Source organism: Syngnathus floridae, chromosome 11, assembly GCF_059516105.1.
Source record: "Syngnathus floridae isolate MCC-2025c chromosome 11, RoL_Sflo_1.0, whole genome shotgun sequence".
NCBI classification, from domain to species: domain Eukaryota; kingdom Metazoa; phylum Chordata; class Actinopteri; order Syngnathiformes; family Syngnathidae; genus Syngnathus; species Syngnathus floridae.
In genome coordinates this window covers 11,662,613-11,684,729 of record NC_142423.1, presented here as the reverse complement: position 1 = coordinate 11,684,729, position 22,117 = coordinate 11,662,613, and the positions used below count along the sequence as shown (strand labels likewise).

At 44.4% G+C, this 22,117-nt stretch overlaps 1 protein-coding gene across 4 annotated transcripts; it reads right to left on the bottom strand.

The window, feature by feature from the left end:
* Positions 1-124: 124 nt before the first annotated feature.
* Positions 125-21,608, bottom strand: arhgap46a (Rho GTPase activating protein 46a). Of its 4 annotated transcripts, none has more exons than XM_088389986.1 (10): positions 21,356-21,608; positions 13,825-14,301; positions 6,970-8,377; positions 5,149-5,809; positions 4,861-4,953; positions 3,105-3,178; positions 2,450-2,649; positions 1,867-1,958; positions 1,607-1,776; positions 125-1,395 (listed from the first exon to the last, which is right to left on the bottom strand). In XM_088389986.1, exons 1-10 carry the CDS (start codon positions 21,367-21,369, stop codon positions 1,201-1,203), a joined length of 3,384 nt encoding a protein of 1,127 aa, XP_088246112.1. In that variant the 5' UTR covers positions 21,370-21,608; the 3' UTR covers positions 125-1,200. The 4 variants fall into 4 exon arrangements, with proteins under 4 accessions (XP_088246112.1, XP_088246110.1, XP_088246111.1 ...); XM_088389984.1 differs by lacking the exon at positions 21,356-21,608 and adding an exon at positions 20,811-21,071; XM_088389985.1 differs by lacking the exon at positions 21,356-21,608 and adding an exon at positions 20,811-21,071 and having other exon boundaries at positions 5,173-5,809.
* Positions 21,609-22,117: the final 509 nt, after the last annotated feature.

Genomic DNA, 22,117 nt, shown 5'->3' with positions numbered 1-22,117 from the left:
AATGTAATTCATGTATTTAAAATACAAATCAAAGTACCCAAATATGCACTATTAATATTCCCAAACTGGTTTTCATACCTAATGTTCACTCTATCCAAAAATACAAAAAAGACGCAAACAAATATACAATTGAACAACCCTTTATTTTTGGACAATTGTTCTATAATCAAACAAGGCGGAACACAATACACACACAGGTTGAGTCAGTCTTCTGTTCAAAAGGCAGGTAGTACAGCAGAACAACAAAAAACAAAAACAAACCTTTTTTCTTTATTGCTCTCACAGTAACTCCCACGCATGTCCTTCATTCCAATAAACTGTTAATACTATTTACATGCGATATATACATGAAAAGGACTCGTCAGCTTATTCTACATTCTCATAATGCTTGAGAGTTGAACTGTCCATAAAGGGGTTCGACACAATGATGACACATTTAGTCTGTGGGAAGACTGGAAACAGTACAGTTCCAGTCCCATCTAACACCCGTTTTTTTTTCTCCTCAGTAAGACCTGAGCCACATTACATATATCACAAGAATATAGAACAGAGGTCCAAATGAAATATTTCTTATAGATTATTATTATCATAATTAAATAAGTAATCTCCCACTTCACAAAGACATGCTGGAAATACACATCTCCCATTTGCCCTTAAATGAATATTGTAGGTCAGAAAATCGAAGCACTTCCAAATGAGTTTGTTGAAAATTCGCAAAACAATGGTTTGTACTCTGTTCACTCTACTTAAAATCCTGTATAATAGACCAGTGATCAGAAGAACAACAAAAACATGATCGATTTTCTTTACGTTTTCAGTATAAATCGACGCATGAGATGTCTTACGCTGACGGTCATACACACAAGCACACTTGAATGATGTGAGGGAGCATAAACATCAGCAGAACTTGAAACCTTTGTCAATATTTGTACAGTCTGAGACTTTGCTGAACTCAATTGTTGTACACATACAACTATTTTTTGGCAGGAAATGAAGTTAAGTCATCATCACGAGATGTCACTGGTTGAAATGAGAGGTCACCAAAAGATGGCTCAGACTTGTGAGTTTCTTGGGCCTCACACTAAGTAGCTGGATAGTTAAGTATCATTTGACCAAAACAATTTGTTTTGTCTGTCATGAAGATGTCATATCTCATTCTGCAAGTTTCCAGTGTTTTCTGCGGAGAGCAATTCTGCGAGGCTACATGACTCCTTCGATGAAACTGGTGTCCAGGTGAACTATGAGCATTCTCAGGAACGACATTTCTTTGCGCGTGTTCTCAAAAATAATCCGCGGGTCGTCCGATTGGCACCGGAGGCAGTTGGGGGCCATCACCATGGCCAGGTTGTTCACATCCATCTTGGTGATAGCTACGTTAGAGGGCTGAGCAAATACCTGGAGACACACACATGGAAGGAAGCAATGAAATGACAGTTCCCGTGACCTAAATATCTTCATGGGTACATTAGTGGAACTAATTTGCATAATAACTGTCTACAGTTTGTTTGCCCGTGAAGTCGAGTGGCTTAACCGACACTGAAAGTGGTTGGTTAACGCACAGTCGAGACAATTCTAAACACGATACACACGTGTGTCTGTTGTTTACCTGCAGGAAATGGATGAAGTAGAAGAGCACCAGCCTGTTGAGCTCAGGCAAGGACTGAACCACGGCAATGGCTGCAACTGGATCGTCGCAGTTGTTGACGCACTGTTTGTAAAAGTTCATGGGGATGAGCGGTTCCTCCAGTTCGCGATACCATAGCTTCATCAGAGAGGCTGGGTGAGACAAGTTCCTTTTAAGTACACAGCTGACCAACAAAAATACAAAAAAAAAAAATACATAATGTGAAATGGACACATTCTCACCAGGAACATTTGGGTCTGACAGATTCTCAGGGATCCTCCACTGGTCTACTTGCAGCTTCAATGCATTGACTTCATCAATGTCTCCGGGCACTCTGGAAAATGAAACAAAACTCGTCAGTTACACCACGTAGCCACAAGAGGGACCCCTACGTCCATTTGTAATTATCTTTATTACATTTTGTATTTTTGAGACAACCATTAGAAGAACTACAACACAAAAAAACAACCTAAGCAAAAAACACAGCAATGAGGAAAATATTGAGGGTTATTGTGTGATTTATCAATGGCAGCAAGAAGTTGCAGATTTGAAAAATGCCCTGAACAAATAAACCAAGTTGAGAGGATCCCACATGCTCAAAACCTCAAGTAATTATGTAGACACACATTATGGCGTATCATATCAAACAGTACAGTTCTCATGAGTGAAATGCAGCTACTTTGATGTGAGGGGATAAACAAGACCACACACACAAATTTGTTGACACACACTGAATACACAATACAGCACCCACACAAAAACGACTTCAAATTTCCTGCACCGCTCAAGTTGAGGCACGCCATTGGCTTATTTGTCGCGTCTTACCGAAAGATGCCCTCTGTCTGAGCGCCGCCCAGAGCCAGAACATACTGGGAAAGTTGAACTTGCACCCAGGGTAATTTCCTGTCTGGGAAAAGTTCGCTCTGCCGCTCCATTACTTCCTCCAAGGAGCTACCAAACAGGGAGGGGGTGATGATGGCCCGTCTGCTGTGGTCGACCTCTTCCAAGGTGGGCTTACGTAGCCCCTAGCGGCCAACAAAGAAGAAAAGAATGACAGATTTATGACCCGATTCCGTCAGCAAGCATTATACCCATAAAGGCTCTGCCGACAACCGCACCGGGTCTGCTTGTCTAACCTGCGTTGGAGTGAGTCTACCTGTAATTATGTCGCTTTTTACGATTGAAGCCAGTGTGACTAAACTTCGATAGCCCTACAGCAAAAACACGAATTTGCTAGTCCCAAAATGCAACTTAAGTATCACACTGAATAAAATATACACTCATCAAACAGAAAGTGAGAGAGCCTTGTGAATGTCATAGATCTTCGTTGAGATGAATCGTTCATATGGTAAAAATAAAAATGGTGTTTTATGTACAAATTTTGTGTTGGTGGTGTGAATCAAAGTCAGAAAAATATAATTCTAAGATATAAGATCATCTGGCCGCCTATAACGCCATGAGCCACCGTGTTGGTGTTTACCTTTTTCCCTCCCGTGATGGACACCTTTAGCAGCTTCCGATGGCAGAACTTGGCATATGTGCTGACAGGCAGGCCTGTTAGTTAAGAGAAGACGAAATTAAACACCGAAGCATAACGAAATACTCCCACCAGAAACCCAAGTATAAACCTAACACATGAGTAAAAAGGAAAACAAAAACAGCAAAACTTGCTACCACAAGGACGACATTTTGTAAGTTTCCCCACAGGCGTCAAAGTGGTTAGCAGTGACCGGGAGTGGTAACTGGAGACATGTTGACAATGTGATTCTAGCATATGGGGATTAGAGGAGGCCTGGAGGAGCTGTCAGGTTGGGAGCAGATTTACTGCTGTTGAACAAAAGCTTTAGAAGCAGGATCCACCTACAAACCCAAAGTTCAGGTGATTCATCAACGTATGTACACGAAAAGGCAGATGGGACCAATGGGAAACATGCGTCTCGCAGCTACTGTCAGGCCAGATTTGAATTCAGAACAGTTCTGTTGTTTTGGGATGCAGTACAGACCATCTGAATTCCGTTGCCAAAATGAAAACCTTGACTTTCTTAAGTCAAGACGCAGCCATAGAAAGAGATACATGATATCCATTTAGTACACAAAACTTTTTCCCTGTCCCAGAATCCGCAACCTGAAGCACAGCCAGATGGACACACTTAGTAATGCGATGTTCAAGAGCAGTCAACATGTTCCAGCGTGTTCCTTTCGGCAAATCCCTCCAGATTTACAGCAAACAGGTGACTCCCATGCTGCACTACCCGACAGCGGTGCTAATCTGACTCATCCGTTCAACAGTAATTTCAAGCGATAGATTGGGCGATCTTGGCGAGGAGAATAATTCGTACAGAAACTCAAGCGTGTAAGGACCTGTGTTGCCGCGGCGAAGGATTTGAACCTTGCCGCTGTTCTATATTTAAGCCCAAGTGCGGGAAAACTGCAACCAGGCAACCAAAGTCCACAGAGATGCGGCATGAACTCATTAGGATTTCTCGTTTAGTTACTGTACCCAGCAAGTGGAACACCTGTTGACATATGGCTTGAGCTAAAATTATCCAAAACAGAACCTTTGAAGAGAATGCGACTTTGGTTTCATCTGGGGGTTGTTTACGAGACTATGACAGGAGAGTGAAAACAATACGGCCCACTGTTGGAAAACCTACGGACGAAAAAATGTTTTCCACAAGCAGCTCGTTTATCAATAGAGCTCATTATGATATTTTTAACATGGAGAGATTTCTGGATAGTGGTGCGGTCACTGAGGGGAACCTCTGAATAAGTGTTTTTGAGTATCATCAGGACTTTGGCGTGAGTAGTTCGTGTGAGTCACCCGAGTAAAATGTGAGAGGCTACTGCTGTGATGTCTGCGGAGATGACTGCCATGACATCATCGTCACAGCTGGCTGTGTGGGTTCTTCAAATGGGGCCACGTGCTGATGAGGCGGCCAAGACCACTGATATGATTCACAGAACAGGCCACTGAGAGCTAACAGAGCCTTCTGAAATTTTCATCTGAGATTTTTTTTTTTTCGCTCTCTCCAAATGAAGGTTCTGTGAAAGCCATTCGTCAAGTCTGTGCATACAGGACATCATCATGGCCTCATTTGACAAACGGCATCCAACACAATTTTCCATTTCGCTCCAAAGACAGAAAGCTTCGGTTTCTGATAGCTTGCGCTCAATTTGAGACAGTTGATACGAGTAGAAAAACAATCATGGGAGTCAAAGTGATTAAGTAAACTTACCTTCTTCCTCATCTGTGTTTTGTTTACGCTTTTTCCTTGATTTTGAATTTTTCTTTAATTTTAGTTCCTGCTGTTCTAATATGAACTGAGTCACTGTCAAAAAAAAAAAAAAAAAAGAAGATGATTAAGTTCACATTTCTGATTTGACCTTAGACTAATTTGATCAATCCAGCCATCATTCATGCATCGATTATTGCTGGATAAAAGGGAGGAAAATGAATGGCACGGCATTTTGTCTTACATGATATAAAGCTGACAATAAAGAGACTTTTAGAAAAGATGACCCACCCTGCTGCTCAGTCTGAGACTCACATTTCTTGTCGCTGGTGGGCTCCGTGTGTCTCTGGATGTAGCCCTCCAGGTAACAGCGGAACTTGGGCGACGGGGCAAAGAAGGCCAAGCTAACAGCCATCAACTCCCAACCCGCTGCTAAGCTTCGGGGGCTGGCGTTTCCCGTGGTCTGCCTCACCAGCTGCACGTAGAGCTCATCTCGCAGTCCTTGCATCTCCCAGCACTTGGTGACGATGAGCAGGGCACAGTGACGGCGGTCCAGACGCGAGGGCCTGTCTCCCATGTAGGCCTGCACCAACTTGAACATCTCGCAAGCCTCCTTCCTGATGGCGCGGTTGCTCGTGACCAGCATGGGCTTTTTAATGGAACCTCGGTTCCAAGAGAGCATGTTGGCGATGGAGACGCGGCGTCGGAACAGGCCTTGCGTGTGCATGTTGAGGTGCTTGCTGGCCCAGTCCTCCATGCCTACTTCTGGAGCCGGTGGCTGGCGCAGGGTGGCGTAGGTGAACTGGTAGGAACATTCTGCCGCTTTTGCTCCTTCGCATCCATCTCTGCTGTCGTGGTTGACAGGTCGGTGCGGGCCAAGGGATGCGCTGCGTCCATCCACCATGTCTTTCTTTCTGCTCTCCAGCTGAGCCTGGAGTTCAAGAGTGCTCACCTGCAAGGGAATGAGAGATGGACGTGAGCCATAAGAGTTAGATGGAAAGTAAAAATGGATATAGCAGAAGAGCAATGTGTGTTTGTGTGCGAGACTGCCGAGTCAGCGCTATGCCATATTAACAAGGCTTGAAATCATCATATGATCTACATTTACATTTCCTGAGGGGAATCCTACGCCAAAAATCAGGAATGGTCTCAGCGTCTTGACAGGAGTACTTGTAAATTCAATTCCTCAACTGGTCTCACTCGAATGAGCACGTGGGTCTGACAAAAACCAAGATTAAACTTAACCTCCCTGTGATCCCTGCGGTGAGGTCTATGACAATAAGAACGGCCCGCCTCCCAAAATGGAGAAAGCAGTGATCCAGACAAATGTGGAAAAAGCCAAGAACAACTTTAAAAGAGAGCCAGAATCAAAACTCTAATTTACAGTAATATGATGACCTGTCTTTTTCAATTTGTATCCTGTTGTAACGTGGAGCAGCTCCATGCCAGATTTGTTAAAACTATTTTCGGTGTCTCAAGTCAACTGCAAATGCGGCAAAACTTTTACATTAGGAAAAAGTTTAAGGTAATAAAAGAAAAATCAATTATTCATGGTTTGGTGGAAATGGCTGAAGTTGAAACATTCTCAGCGAACAAGGTCAATCAAAGTTCTGACAGCAAAAACACAAGAGTGGAAAATATCGCATTCATCAATCTTGGAACTAGTGAGCCAGAACACAACGGTTAGTGTGTGTGCATATGTGTGTGAGCGATTTGCCTGCAGGTCTGAGAACATTCCAGGACAGAGTGAGTAGGCCCTGCTGGCCATTACGGCTCGCTACTAGCATTTCGCTTCTACAACTTCCCTGCCAAGCCTGAACCATATGGACCACAGCGTCCCTCCTTCCTGAAGAAGGGAGGCCATGTCCCGAATCTCTCCTTTGGCATGGGCCCCAGAGATCCAAACACAGAGCTGGCATTCAATTCTAAAACACCTACAGAGCAGGACAGATGGAGGGTGGCAGGTAATGCTGGGACCACAGCCATTTTGGTCAGTGGAGGTTACCGTGCCAATCGGGAGACATTTGGTGGTGGGGATTCAAATCTAAAAATCACTCTCACACTGGATCCCTGGGAAATGAATGAGACATCTTATGCAGTGGTGGAGCTTACCTGGGAGGGTGGTCCTGGAGTCTCAGGTGAAGACAGGCTGGCCTGGCTAGTAACGCTCATCTCCAAGGTGTCCACTTTTTCATACGTCCTCTTCTGTCTCCCTGGTATCTCGAAAGGGGTCACCGCAGCGTTACCTGCCGTACTGAGTGAGCGGGAAGCCCCGGTGATGTCTTCTCTGGATGAGCACCTGCCAGCTGACACGCCTCCTCCTGCTCCATACCACCTTAGCGAGTCTACGGGGGAGCGTGTCCGGGATACAACCACCCTCTCGCCTATTTCCTGTTCCAGTCCCGCTCTCACCTCCCTCATGGTGTTGGAGCGACTGACTACTTCCCTCATCTCGGCCATCAGCCTCTCATTGAGGGCACACAGCTCTCCGCTGCTTCCCACTGACCCGGGCCTGCCTCCCGCACCTCCACCGACTCCCATCCTTCTCCTACTCTTTCTTCTCAAACTCGGTGAGGGCCCAGTGGAGTAGCCGGAGTCTTGATAGTTTGCCATTGCCTGAGGTGTCGAGGAGGGGAAGTCCTGTGAAGCTTGGCTGCTCTGCCTACTGTGCCGTACCTCCATAGCACGCTGCACAGTGGCCTCCAGGGCTCGCCAACTCTGCTTCTTATCCAGTGTACTCGGGCCCGGGGTCCCCCCCGCTTCTCGGCCTCGAACTTGGGGCAAAGAGTGAGCCTGCGACTGAGGCTGGGTTGGGATGAGGTCCTGCCGGGATGTAGGAGAGGGGGTGCGTGTAGGTAGAGGGGAACCAGACAGGAGCTGCTTGGGGTCTACATTGATCATATGTTTGATGCACTCCAGACCAGCTGGGCTATAGTCAGAGGCAGGAGGACTTCTCCTGTGCCTGGAACCTGGAAGAGAAGGACCGGGATGCTGGAGAAGTCTTGGTTTCTGAAGACTATGGGAGGGAGTCAAGCGAGACAGTTGTTGCCCATTGAAAAGGTGCGCTCCTTCGACCTCCATGTCTATTGGGGGCTCGTCGTATATGGGACAGTCTGTAACCGGCTCATCGTAGATTGGAGCACTGCAAGCATACTGGGGGGAGACCGGCCGCGGTGTGCTGGTTTGCGACCTCTGAAGGAGTGGACTGGCTTGACGACTGTCTGACATGACGACAGAGAAGCTGCCGTTACTGGCTTTCCTCAGGTGATGGGCCTGGCGTGGGTCGGCTGGTGTTTTCCCAGGGGGCGTGGTTTTATACCCTTGGGTGGAGCCTAAACATGCTCCTTGGGCCTTAATGTTGGATGGGTGCTGTGTGAAAGTGTTGGCTTTGTTGAGTGCGCCGTGCTGGATGAGTTGCTGCTGTGAAGTTGGGCTTGGCTGGTTGCGGCTCATGCTGTTCACTTTGACCAACATTGCTGCCTTAGAACCGGGTGCGGGCTGCCATCTTTGGGGGGCATCCCTGAGAGGAAAACAGATAGCAAAGCTGGTGATCAATACTGTCAGTATGCACTGAAGGATGTTGCTCTGTTTAATAGGCATTTAAGGGTGACACAATAACACCAAATTATAAAATTGGCCCAAATGAAACCTTTAATTATTTTCCTTTTAGGTTGAGTGGCTGAACCAACTCCAAGCAACCTGACGTAATCTTACAATACAAAAATATCCCTTTACATTAACTCCTCTGCTCAGTTCAAATGGGACAAGTGTGTGAAATAGACAGCATTCATAAGGTCACACTTACCGTAATACTCTCCATTCAACACTGACCTGATTAATTAAACCAAAGTTAATGACCTCCCGTTGCGTTAATCCAAAAGAAAATAGTTACAGACCAACGTCCGAACCAACGCCTTCTCTTTTTCCAAGAGCTCTGAGAATCTTCCTTGTAACGGCAGGAAGAGGACGCAAAGGGAGGCGGGAATAAGGCAGAGTGAGCCCCCCTTGCTCCTTCCCACAACCCTGGAACAATGCAGCGACAATTCCCCTGAGGTCCAAAGTCCAACGGCAAACTTCCTTTAAGCCCTCTTAGCTGGAACTAACCCTCTCACTCTTTCTTTCTCGGCCCACGGCTTGAGTCACACCACTCGGGCAGCTCGATTGGCTCTGGTCTTCAAACGGTCGCACGGACTCACCATTTAAGTGACGCCCATAAACAGCTGGGTCCGTGCCACCTGGCACCTCACCAAGACAGCCGCTGGGACGGCACCAAAACCACAGACACCCATCACGACAGTTTATTGCCTCATAGACAACAGGACGCTCTAACGCAATCCAGCCCAAATCACCACTGTTTGTTTGTCACAAGTACGTGTGACATTGTCTGCTAACGTAACGGCTAAGTGGAGTTGAAAGGGGGGCAGCCGTGACATTGACAAGTTAAAGTTTGCACTCTTTGAAGCACGCTATGTTTTGTCGCTTTGGTCTTCTCGAGTTGGACAAGGTGAGACAAACATGATTGAATTAGGTTGGAAGTTAACACGCAGCTGGCGACTTTGCACCGCATCCAATGGACATCAAGGTTCTTCTTCTGATGGGCCAGATAACACAACAGACCTCACACATGAGACCACAATAAACAAATGTTCTTTTTCTTAGCCGCAACCAAATTAGGCCTCAAGCAAATCAACTTTTGGGGTTCATGCAATGGCCTACGTGAATCTCCCGTTTGTGAGAGACCCTTCCCATAGCAGTGAAATCATTGGTAGAAGGGAAGACGAGATCTTTCTTTTATGCTCATTTGTGATTTAGACTGCAATGATTATTCTGATGCTTTTTTTTTTTTTTAACCGCTTATGTTTTCCGGCTTATCTGACACATTCTAAAGCCGTACCAACGTCAAGTAGCAGCGGCAAACAAAAAAACAACATAATCTGTCGGTCAGCAGCGTGGTCAGCAAATTATAGTGGACATGCTTTGAAAAGAAGACTGGATGTTATTGTGTAAAATGACAATGGTAGCTGCTGGAAAGCAGGCTAATTGCGCTCTGTGATGAGATCAATGACTCGGGAAAATAGCAACTCAGAAATTGCCACGCAAGTAAAGGAAAAGCTCAACTTATTTTAAAAAGCCTATTATTGCGTATAACTACTGAGAGTTCTGTGCGGGTTCTAAAGCTGTCACGTGTGTCACGTTTTGAATGCATTTGTAAAAACACAATGTAAAAATTGTGTTTGCTGGTAATCAATAAAAATGTGTTCGCTCTGATCATTTTTTCCAAAAACTATGATGTAATGTAAACTTTCAGAGTTGATGAGCATTAGCAAACTTGCAGGATATCAGCATGGATTTTAGTTTGATGTTTATCAGTCACACATGGCAGCAATATAATAATTCCAACAATACGTTTGCTTGGCATATTCGATTACTATCAGGACCGAAAATAACTCGTGCATTTAAATACATTTATATATACATATATATACGTATATACATATATAAATATATACATATACATATATAAGTAAGTATGATTACAATTACAAAACACTAAATATAAAGAAAATTATAATGGTGAGAAAATAGGACCAAATTGAAATTGGAGACGAATGTGTGAGGAAGGGAGAGCAGAAACACAAGAGGACGGTGAGAGCATGTGTAAATGAGAAGGGGAGGGGATTAGTCGTGGGAGAGTGCAGCAAGGGAATGAGTGAGAAGGCTGGCATTCCACAGAGTTCTTTCAAGTGGCCTCTGTGGCTGTGTGGGGAGTCTCACACAATGCATGGCTGTGCCATCGTCACGGAGACGCCTCAGTAAATGACAACGACGAGGAGGGTGCAAGGTGGGGGAGGATGGGACTGGAGCGCAACCTGAATCTTGGTCAAAATGGCTCTCAAACAAGCCTACCATTTTTTAGTCACATTCCAGCAAAAAAAAAAAGCCTGTGGTGAGAGCATGTGAGGCCTTTCAGCGACTGAGAAATATAAGCTGAAATGAAGTTAGGGGCCCTTTGCAAAATGCGCATCGTAATGTGATTGGCTTCAGAGGCAGCAAATCAACTTTACGGTCAGCAAAGTTCAATTAGTCTCAGCGGCTCTGGTGTCTCGCAGCCACAGTCTCGCCATGTCGCCGCTGTGCTGTGATCGGGTCGGCTCGCCGACCAACTAAATATACCCGATACGATTGTGACTTAAGTCACAGGCTGTCTCTCTCCATTCTTTCCTGCGTAGCGTAACTGCTGTTGTTGGAAGGCCATCCGCAGAGTCCCCCTTGATGGATAGAACCGGGAAAACTTGATTTGTTGCTCACATATCAGGAACGAACCAATGAAATAATAAAATATTTGAGGCTGTTATTTCATTCTTAAAACATCTCCCGAGAACCACCTGTTTGCACAACAGCTGAAGCGACACACCTCCACTTGAGCCAAGATGTCTACCAGCTGTGGCTTGGACTGCCTGGGTGATGGCGTGATGAGTGGCAAGCTCGAAGATCATATTGAAGGGTTCGCAGAAAGCAAAAGCCCAGTAGACCCACCTCTGCTCTTTGAAATTCTATCTCCGGCTCTTTTTGAAATGATAGAGCCTATTACAGCACACTGTTAAACATTCAAAAATAGTCCTAGAAAGTTTCAATTGCAGCGTGAACCAGAAATAGAAAAGAGCTATTAATAAATAAAACAAGTGGCAGTCACATTGCTTGTTGCTTTTTCTTTGATATATATATATATATATGCCACAAGAGAGAGAAAAAAGGAAATATACAATTTGTTGTTATAGACACACGCACAACATAATATGGAAAAAAGTAAAAAATGAGTAACCCACACTAGAAGCTGAGCGATAAAACCCAAATTTCCAGTGAACATAAAACTACAGTGGTTATACGCATCCTCGAGACTGTCGGCAGATCAAAAGAGTCCCTCTGTATACACGTTGACAAAATGTGACTCATTAAGAACTTTATCAAACCAATAAGACGCCCGTCTCGTTTCCTAAATGAGCCGACTGTTGATTATTTCAACATGACTCACTGCCAGAAAAATCACAAGCACATGGGAAGTTGTTTTGTCTTTTTAGTGAGGCATAAGAATTCGAAAAGAAATCTAAGGTTGGCCAATTATCATGGAGCCGTGTTGAATGGTCTTCCTGCTAGAAGAGAAATCTTTTCGTTGACCCTGCGACTTGAACCCGTGGTTTTGTGTGAGCCTTCTTAGTGGTTCATTATAGACCCAAGACTTGCCCATACGACAAAAGAGTAGCATGACCCACATGTGAACCACGTAGGCCATGAGTCAGCTTGAGCAGCTCTCCTGAAGCTTGAAGGTCTGTGGAGGGAGGCCCCCCCCACACACACACACATGCAGTGCATACCCTTTCACACATAAACCAAAATGAGGTTAAAATGCAATATTTGTGCCTTTCTTGCACATATGACAGTATGTCAAAGTACCCCAAAATTCCCAGGACTCGTGAAAAATTTAGCCAATGAGTAACAGATTATGTCCCTCTAGCATGCTACATTAAATAGGAACAGATAGAAAACAGAAGGAAAGACACCAAATATTACTTAGCGTAATACGCTAGTGGGCTATTTGGAATTTGAAGCGCTCTTATCTATTCTGAGCAGATATTAATATGCAAAAACAAAAGGAAACTGGTAGTGGAACAAGCTCCACAGAGAACTGCTTTGTTTTCGCAAAAGCTACAATCTCGACTGAAATCTCAGCAATAAAGATATGTAAGCTGAAAGAGAAATGTGAAATGGAAGCTTTATGAGAACATCAGAGCACATGGGTCAATTATGTGAAACCGCAAACCAGCACGGCAATTACAACTTTATATTTATCTCATTTCACTCGCCCCCTCCCCTCACTCATTCATCCACTCACGTCACGATCGATAAGGTGAAGCTCTAACTGAAGACAAGCAGGTCTCAATGTTTGTTTTCATCCATTTCGAGCTGTCACATTTCATCTTCTCTGTCAAGTGTGACATATAAGTTCCTGATTACTTGCAAAGTTTTGTTAACTGGCAAAATATGGTCTTGAGTTAACACAACTGACCGTTGATTTAGGACTTGACGGAAAGGGTTCTGGGAAAGGGTGACTCACCAGGGCAGAGTTGGACCCGGTGGGCACACACCCCCCGGCAGTAGTTTCATTTTGGAGCCATGACTAAGCAATTAGTTCATCCTGTAATTCCGCAGAATCCAAAATGATAAGACCACAGAGTGTGGACGAGCCAAAGTCACCATGGCGCAGCCTTTGAAAATTTACCAGGGGTTGCCTTGTTTGTATGCAGCTGGAATGCGGCGGCTCGGCTTGTTATTAATCACAGGCAGCGTTCTCCGACTTGGCTCTCGTGTAACCGCACCGACTCTCATACTTAAGAGGCCTTGGAGTCTTTTGATGGCCTCGAGCCTAGATTTGTTTTAGGAAAATAAAATAGCAGTGGAGCAGAGCAGCTCGGAGTGCCGGTCAGCACACAGAAGGACACTAAGATAGTTGCCGTGGCCGTTTGCCAGACGAAATACAAGTGGCATGCGTGGAATCTAAAGGGAGGAGATGGTGGTTTAGATGAGGCCGCCGCAACGTGAAGCATATGACGGGATCTTTGAATGACTTGACTGTTTGGGCGTCGGGGGGGGTCAATGTTGCGCTCTGCAATATGTACATTGGTCGCATTTGGTAGCCATTTGCTGAATTTGGTTCAAAGAAAAGCAGGCAACATATGGAACTGTGAGATAAGTGAAGTCAAATGGAACACAGTTTGAGATTGACCCAGCTGGTCAAATGTCAAAATAATGCTTGGAGTTCTCGTTTCAGAAACATTCGAAAGCAATTATGACGCACTGTGCCACATTCTACGATTCACAATTTCCCCTGGTAAGGAGATCCGCCAAAGGATAAACCGCAATTCCCGCTCTACTAACAGTACAGACAAGTGCAGCTTTATCTGGGCTTACCTCGGAGGTTCTTTGTGTTCATTGGCGCATCCGTCTGCCTGTGATCTGACATCCACAGCTGGGTCCAAGTCTGGGTTGGATGCCACTTCAAGTGTCTCAGGATTGTCTCCATCTTGCTCAGGCAGAGAGGAGCAGAGGGCCTGGCTCGCCGCACTGCTGCTACTCCCAGTGGTCCCATGCTGGTGCCTCTCCACACTCGCTCCCGCCCGCTTGGCCTCACTGCAGCGCTTCATGGCCTGAAGCTGGGACAGGGGCACGATGTCGGCTCCTTGCGGCCGATGCCAGACCGTGCGGCGCCCCGTGGAGTTGTAGTAGTAGAAGCGGCCGCTTTGAGGGTCAAAGAGCTCCCACCACTGGTTGCCATCTGCCTGGCGAACGGGAGCGCCGAGAGGAGGATCCCAGCCGCATTCCCCGGTGGTCAAGTTCACGTACATGCGCTCACGGGAGCGTGGCTCCAGGATCTCCACCCAGTCAGAGCTGGAAGAAAACAAATATAAAAATATTCATAAAAAATCTGTAAGCTCTAACTGCATTCATGCGTGGAATGATGTCATTTTTTTTTTTGGAAGGTACTAGGCAACAGTGCTGCTTGTTGGTCTGTTCCGAATAAGGTGACAGGTGGACACGCATGCACCCAGTGAGCTACCAGGCAGAGCGTCAGCGGGGCACAAAGACAAACATATGCGGCGGCCGGGTGCCACAGACACAAAAACCACCGCGCTTAGCTACAATCACAGAGGAACAACAGCCAACTCAGCAGAATACATGCACACAACAAAAATGAGACAGTAGCGGGGCCCAAAAGTTAAAATACTGAAAATAGAGAAAGCGACAACCTAGTTTCTAGAAAATTACAAAGGGTACCATTGTCTCAGTGTGGGAATAACTGCTGTTCTATATTTAGTATATTTTTTATATCATCCCTATCACGTCAACAATAGATACACTTTTGTTGCCAATGAACATAAGTCCACTATTGAGAGGATGTAGGAGTGTCCCTCACACGTGTTTGTGTTCTCTCCACTGGGAGGCCATCTGGTCCAATCCCACACACTAAGAAAGTGGCCCTGACCTTACGCGGCGCAACGAGCACCGTGTTTTTACGCTCGCCTTTTAACGCTGGCTGGAATTTGGGAAAACAGTGTCCGTACATTTTGCTACTCTTTCCCAAGCCTTTTTTTCATTTGGATACGGCAGAAGAAGAAAAAAAAAATGCATGAAATCAGATATCCTCTAACCCGATCAAGAAGTCTTCCAAATGTGGATTAAAAACACGATATGAATCAAAGAATCTGCCATGGTGACTAGATTAGCTATATCGTGTGAGAAAATTACACAGTTTAGAAAACAAACAAATTAAAAAGAAACATGAGTTATGAGTCATGAGTTAAAATGATCTTTTGTAAGCCTGCCTGACTTGATGTGCGACACTTTGGACAGGAAGCATTGGAAATAATGGGGCATTGAAAGCAAGAGGGCAAACAGTCAACACCCCACCACCCCCGCACATATGAGTCTTCATCCGGCCAAAAAGTGTTTAAACGCAAGCAATCCGATCTTCCCAAGTGTGGATCCAAATGAGAAGCGGTGAACCCCATGTTGCGTCCTTCGTCGCATCTTAAAATCCCTCGCTGTGATGACAACGAGGAAACGGCAGAGAATTCAACATCCCTGACAGCGCCCCAAACACCCAACAGGAAGCCGAGCTTGGCGGGTCAACGGCCGAGGCCGCGGCCGACCGTTTCCCTCGCACATGGTGTTGTGGTTGCATAAGGACCGGTCCCTCTAGAAAAATAAACAGCATTTGGAGCCGAGTGTCAACCCTTTGTTGACACGCTCGGACAAGCAGGAAGACAGTCCTGTTCAGGTCCAGAAATTCCTGAAACGTCGCTTTAGGGAGTACTTGACATGAGAGAAGTCCGTTACGACACCAATTGTATGGAACAACAGGACTGGAGTGTAACAGGATTAGCCTGCCCTTGCACGATGACAAATACGCAATCAGAATGTAATTGCTCAGACTGAACATTCTTTCGGCAAAAAGACTGAGCAGAGCAAAAGTCATTGTTATTCCTTCATTTATTCTTGACGAGGCTTTAGTAACAGCAAGAAAATGAGCAATTACTGACTGAAAAAGGCTTTCAGTACAGAGAGCAAAAGTCCAACGTAGCGTGGCGGCCCGCCTCATCCTGAAAATGTTCATAAATGGTTTGGAATGCAGTCTGCACCAGCTCAGAGAATGTCTGACTGAAAGGTTTGCTATCGATTTAAAATTAACACCATTGTTGAACTGAAAGACAGCACTTGCCTGCTTCCATGAGTTCTTAAATCACCATTGTTTGTTTTGAAAATAAAACAAACATTATTTGTATACAGCATTACTCAAATGAGAAAAAAAACCTTTCTGATTAATTATCCTAGAGCCATAACATAGTTCTTGTCCATGGAATTTGAAATCGAAGACATCCAGCCTCTGTTGGACTTAGCGGCACTTGTGGACTACACTGGGCCTTTTGTCTTTCTGGGTCAAGGAGAAGCTTGTGCATACTGAGGTCATTTACTTGTTGGCAACTAAAAATATAGCTTGACAAATGCCTAAAGAAGTCTGCCTTTGGGTCCTGCAGGCATAAACAGACAAATAGCAAATACTACACACTTCACACAAGTGCCCTTTCTCAACCACCTTGCTCTTTCCAAGTCTAATGGGCCCAGAGTTCTCCTTGAAAAGAAGCAAAATAAATCTTCGATCATCCAGGACTGATAGCTGGCTCCCAAAATAACTTGAAATGAGAACATGTCCCTCAGTGTAAGGGAAACAACAGCATATAGCTCATGGAATCTGCCCCATTGTTCCACATCAACGCCAAAATGGAGCTGGCACTTTTCCCGGGAGCAGTAAACAGAGAGGAGCGGACTGGACAATACGTTGGCTAGAAACGAGCAAACATGAAGCCCGGTGTCATTGTCCAGTTGCACAATCCAGCCTTGAATTCAACTTGGCCCGAATATATGAAAAGCGAAACGACAGTGCTAACCACATGAAGTTGTTCAAAAAAAATCGACTGACTCCATTTTCCTCTTTCGAGTCATGACCGTCCTTTCTCCTTAGCGACAGATCTTAAAATAAATAACTCAAAATAGACAGTGTTTACCCTCACCAGGTTAACTATTCCGCATCATAGGTTAGCTCTTCCAGAGTAAATTGACCTTTTCCCTCATGTAAACAATGTTTGCCAGCCGTGTACAAAGTCTAATAACTACCAGCGCTTGTCAACTTGCTTATCTAAATATTGCGCAACAAACGATATATATACTATATATTTGTAACTTTTCTAATGCTTGGACTGACAGTACACAGAGTTTCAGTTTGAGATAATTGTCTGATTTTTTGGGACTAAGCTTAATCGAGCAATTTTACACAACGCCACCATTATGTAGCTTCGAAAATGGCGTTCATTTCCTTTCAAGGCCATTCAAACGATTTTCCTTTTTATGGAAGGCTGGGAAGGTGTGCACGGGTCTTTCTTTGCGTACAAAAGATTGAGCAACAAGCCCTACTCGGCATTCAGGCTTCTAGAAGAGAGGACGGCAGAGGAGAGAGGGCAGGGCGCCCCTGGTTCAGATGACAGGAGTGGAAAAAAAAAAAAGCCAGCGCACCTGTCAAGCACAAATTCTTTTTTTCCTTCTGTTTAACACCTCCAATTCCTGCTGTATCGACAGGTTCAAAGGTCGGTAAAGCTCGGAACGCAGAGTCACGGGTCAGTGTGCTCGTTCAAGGTGATTCGGTGTAGTCATGTAAAAAGACTTCAGAGCGACCGCATGGTTCTTCCCAGCAATTCTCACAAATTTCAAATTAGAGGTCTAAGGACTTTTTGTTCATTGCCAATAAATGTGCCCTTTTTATAGGATAGAAAAGCTTTACATGATTTAGGGGTCTTGATTTTCAGAGGATAATCCCAGCAGAAATCAGAAGTGTATATAAGAATGTAACCTTTGCCGTTACTTTCAAACTACAGAAGCAGCCACGTGCCTGCAACGTGACGCAAATACATTAGATGACAGGCAAAATGATCGATCGTTCAAAGCCGTATCACCAGGATGAAAATCAATTATATTATGTAGGCATCATTTTTTTTCTAAATGGTGCGCGTACTTTATGGGGTCATTTTGTTTGTTTCATTGATTTCGGATTAAATTCTTTAAATAACCAGATTTTATCTGATGCTTTCTTGAATGTATAAAATCCAAAACTTCAGCAGGCATTTAAAACATCTATTAGTATCGGGTTATTTGTTTTTGATGAGGATTTGACTTTTTGTTTGACTAAATATTGCCAATAAGTGTACTTATGGGAGGCTTTGTGATTAAATCCATATAAAATGTTGGGAATGAACTGACAGTTTGGAATCTCAGCCCCCCCCCCCCCAGCAGCAGTTGCCAATGTCATTTCCCATTTAGTGCACTGCCGCTGCTGCTTGAGGGCTCGTCTTTCACAGCAAAAACGTGTCAGGCAGGATAGACGTCCCCCCACCTTATGTTCTCCGACTCAAGCACATTGCAGCAGGATTCTTCGAAGCAAATAAACACATTCCCCCCCAAGCCCTAGTCTTTAACAATTTTTCCAAAACACTTTGTTATCCATACATGTAACCCCAAGACATTTTATAGACTCTATGTTTCCAGTTATAAATTACCCTGTGTAAACAATCTTATCTAGGCCACCTACAGTTGAGTCTGGTTTGGATTCAAAATGGTTACCAAGTTGAAAGAATGTCCTGTGATGGCTTACGGTCATATGCATGACAAAGGCCATGAAACGCAGCCCCGTTCAAACGACGGAACAATGGCCACTATTGTCAGTTCAACAGGCCAACTTCATTCAGCGAGCGCTCAGTGACGAGCCAATCAGGAAGGCAAAAGGGGAGGGGAATCCAACAGGTTTGGGGTGACGCACTTTAACAGCTGCCCTAATCCAAAACTAGGCACGGGTTGCCTTCGCCAACGGATTAGACGGGGTCGTTCGGCCAAAACTAGCATTTCTGAATTAATTACATTCATTAATTCCCTCCCCCCCACTTAATTTTTAAAAATAGTTCCCACTCAAGTGAGAGATACTAGTGCCAACTTTATGAAGAACATTTTTTGGTCACTTTTTTTACATCTATAGTAAGCAAGTAGCATCCCACTCGGCTTTACAACTCCTTTTCTGTCTCAGACTTGAGTCTGTCCAGGGCTCCCTACACTCCTCCTGACCAAACAAGTCGGTGTCATCCCTAAAATCCTCCTCCTTTTCTTTATTTCCACATTTTGAGGCAGAAAAGAGTAGAAGAACGCAAACATGCAGTGGAAAGGAGAGGAGGGGATGTGTGTGTTTACTACACACACGGAGACCTTTCTGTCCAGTTCGCCAGCTGTCAGAGCAGAACAATGGGGTCGCTTGGCCAAACAAGGGAAGATAAATTAACCCATTAAGATATGAGAGAATTTAATCATGCAAAGTGATCATCTCATGCACGGGGGACATTTCTGACCACCCCCAGCGACTTAACACGGACAGTATGAGGAGCCACCAAAACAAGCTCTCCCTGCACGTCGACCACCAGTAGCAGTTTGTAACTTGATTTTGAGCAAGACGGCCGTCTCGGGCTCCCCATCCCCCCGATATCTCCCTGCTGACATGACAAACGAGGCCACGTTTAATCCCAGAGTCGAGTCACAGGGTGAGTGGGGGGTCAGCGGTTGACCACAGATCCACACGGGAAAGAAATGGACCGATTGTCCTCAAGAGGAAGTGAAGGTGCGGACCCGCCAAGATTAGAAATGTAGGACGGGCTGATGCTGATGTTAATGCTTGGTCCTCTGTGGGTCTTTTTCTCTTTTTTTTTTTGTGTCAAAACAAAAAAAGTCTTTTGTAGACACAAAATACTAAAAATAATACCAACCTAAAAACAACATGCTTTGATGGATTTATAAGTAGGTGTGTTAATTTAGCACAGACTGTTAAAGCAGACGTTAATCAAAACCACAGCGGTAAGTCGGACACAAAACATGTCAGGGCAAATCACCTTAACCTCATTACGGCGTCAATATGGCAGGCCAGCTATGGACAGACATATGAAACGTGTCGGCCTGCTAATCTACATTAATGGGATCAGCACAAGGTGGAATGGACAGAGACAACAGTGTTGCTGTCATGCAGATTTGAGAACATCACTTCCTCTCAACAGAGTCTATTGTCAAAACACTTGAAGGATGGACATCCTGCTTGTGTATGTGCAGGCTAAGTGGGGAAATATTTTGTTCTCTTTTTTCAGCATATTCTTATGAGCGTGGGGGATACGAGTGAGACAACATCCTATTTTTAGTGTATGTTCCTCACACACTCAAGGCCATGAGGAGGTAAGAAAACTTAAAGCTGGCAGCAAATTGACCTATTATTGGCATGACTCACAACGTAAAGTTTGCTGAACAGATAAAGATATCAGTTGACAAGCAGAAACCGACCCGGTCGGGATGGCGAGGTTTGTCTGACATGCCAAACTGCTTGAGGCTATCTGAACTACAAACATTTAGAATAGAGAGCACAAATAAGGTTAGCACAACTGTGTTGCACTTTTGAGGTTATAAATTTAAGGTTTCATGTTCTTCCAGTGCTTGCATGTTTTCTTGCACATTCCAAAAACATCCATGTTAGGTTCACTCAAGAATAAATCAGATTTTTTTTCCAATTGACGGCCACATACAGAAAAATACATTACATTTAAAACACTTTAAATACAATCCATCAAGCAATTACTGATTGCTTTTAAATATTAAAAGAAGAAAAACTGCAACGGCATATCTTGTTAGAAGTTTACTAGTTGTGGGCCATGTCAAATGTTATTTATACTGCAGCTGCACAGTGGACAAACACCACTCCTTTAAATGATCCAAAGATCTCAATGTGCATGTAAGGACAATAAATAAAGTAGTAAAATAATAAAAACCTGCGATTAAAAGCAGCCTTGGTAGATGATGAGGAAAGTGCCATGTGGGGAACTTCAAACCGGGAACTTGAGCCAATCCCAGTTGCAATCCACCACTTGCAAGTGTAATTTAGAATGGCAAATGGCTTGGCAACATTTGCTTTCCGTTTTGGTTATTGGTGCTCTTAAAACACACCAGAACTACTTGACCAAACGGCGTGTAAAATATGATGTTCCTGCTTGGTAAAACAAGCTTCTCTCTGGTCTCCAACGCTAATAATAGAAAGAACATTACATGTTGCGCTACACGTTTAAAGCAGAAGCGACGTCACAATTAAATCGGTCATAAACCCAAAAAATATTTTGCCGCATAAGCATGTTTGTTGTGGACTCAATGAGTCGAGCGACGCAAAGTGAGAAGAGTGACGAAGCATTGCAAGTTATCCATTGTACTCTGCTGTGGGCGGCAAATTGCTCGCGAGGGGGCAAGAAAAAGTTTCTCCACTTCACTTTCAGGCGTCTAATTTGCAGAGTGAAATTTAAAAAAAATTATAAATAAAACTTACCTTGTCTCGGCCATTTTCTTCACATTGTAAATAGCGACGTAAACAGGTTAAAATAAATCTGTGCTCGGGAGATGAGCGTCGTTGCACGAAGCACACCGAGCGGTCCGTCCAAGTGGGGAGTGCGCAGGGACGGTCCTGCACTGGTGAATCCAAATCCGGAGTCTCCGCCCCAGCACGTGAGGCAGCGGTGGGGATGGGAGGCGGCGATGGAACGGGTGCGTGTGTGTTCATCCACCCTGTCACATTGTAGATGTCTGGAGAAGACGGAACATCCGACGTTCTCTGCATACAAGTTTTGCTCTTTTATGAACTTTTTCGAGACAAACAAATTAGGGAATTACTTCTGAATCAGATGCCGTGGTCATAAATGTGCTGTCACCTTCATTCATATCAAAGTTGAATCACTATCCTACCCCTGCTTTTACCAGTCTCTATTTTGTTTGTAAATATGTGACATTTTGTCACCTCAACTAATTTGCTAGTCTGCTGTTTCCCAGAGTTGACTAGATATTCGGTTGCTAAGCAACACACTAACAAGTATAACTTTGTATTGTCATTATAATTTCTTATTATATTAATTATAATGTTATATATATATACTATAAATATATATATATATATTATATATATATATATATATATATATTCCGAATTTAAGATAGTCAGAAGTCAATATCATCAACTAAACGAGCTCAAAAAGTCATTGAAGAATTACCACGCGGACAAGCAGTGACCCCTGCTGGACACAAAGCAGTAACGTCA

Bases quoted from the DNA above. Each gene is read 5' to 3' on its own strand.
- arhgap46a (XM_088389984.1), bottom strand. From the start codon at position 20,854: ATGGCACTTTCCTCATCATCTACCAAGGCTGCTTTTAATCGCAG. The intron at 8,378-13,824 runs GTAAGCCCAGAT...TTTTCCTCTCAG, and splicing joins GAACACAAAGAACCTCCGAG to GGATGCCCCCCAAAGATGGC. The intron at 3,179-4,860 runs GTAAGTTTACTT...CTTAACTAACAG, and splicing joins AAACACAGATGAGGAAGAAG to GCCTGCCTGTCAGCACATAT.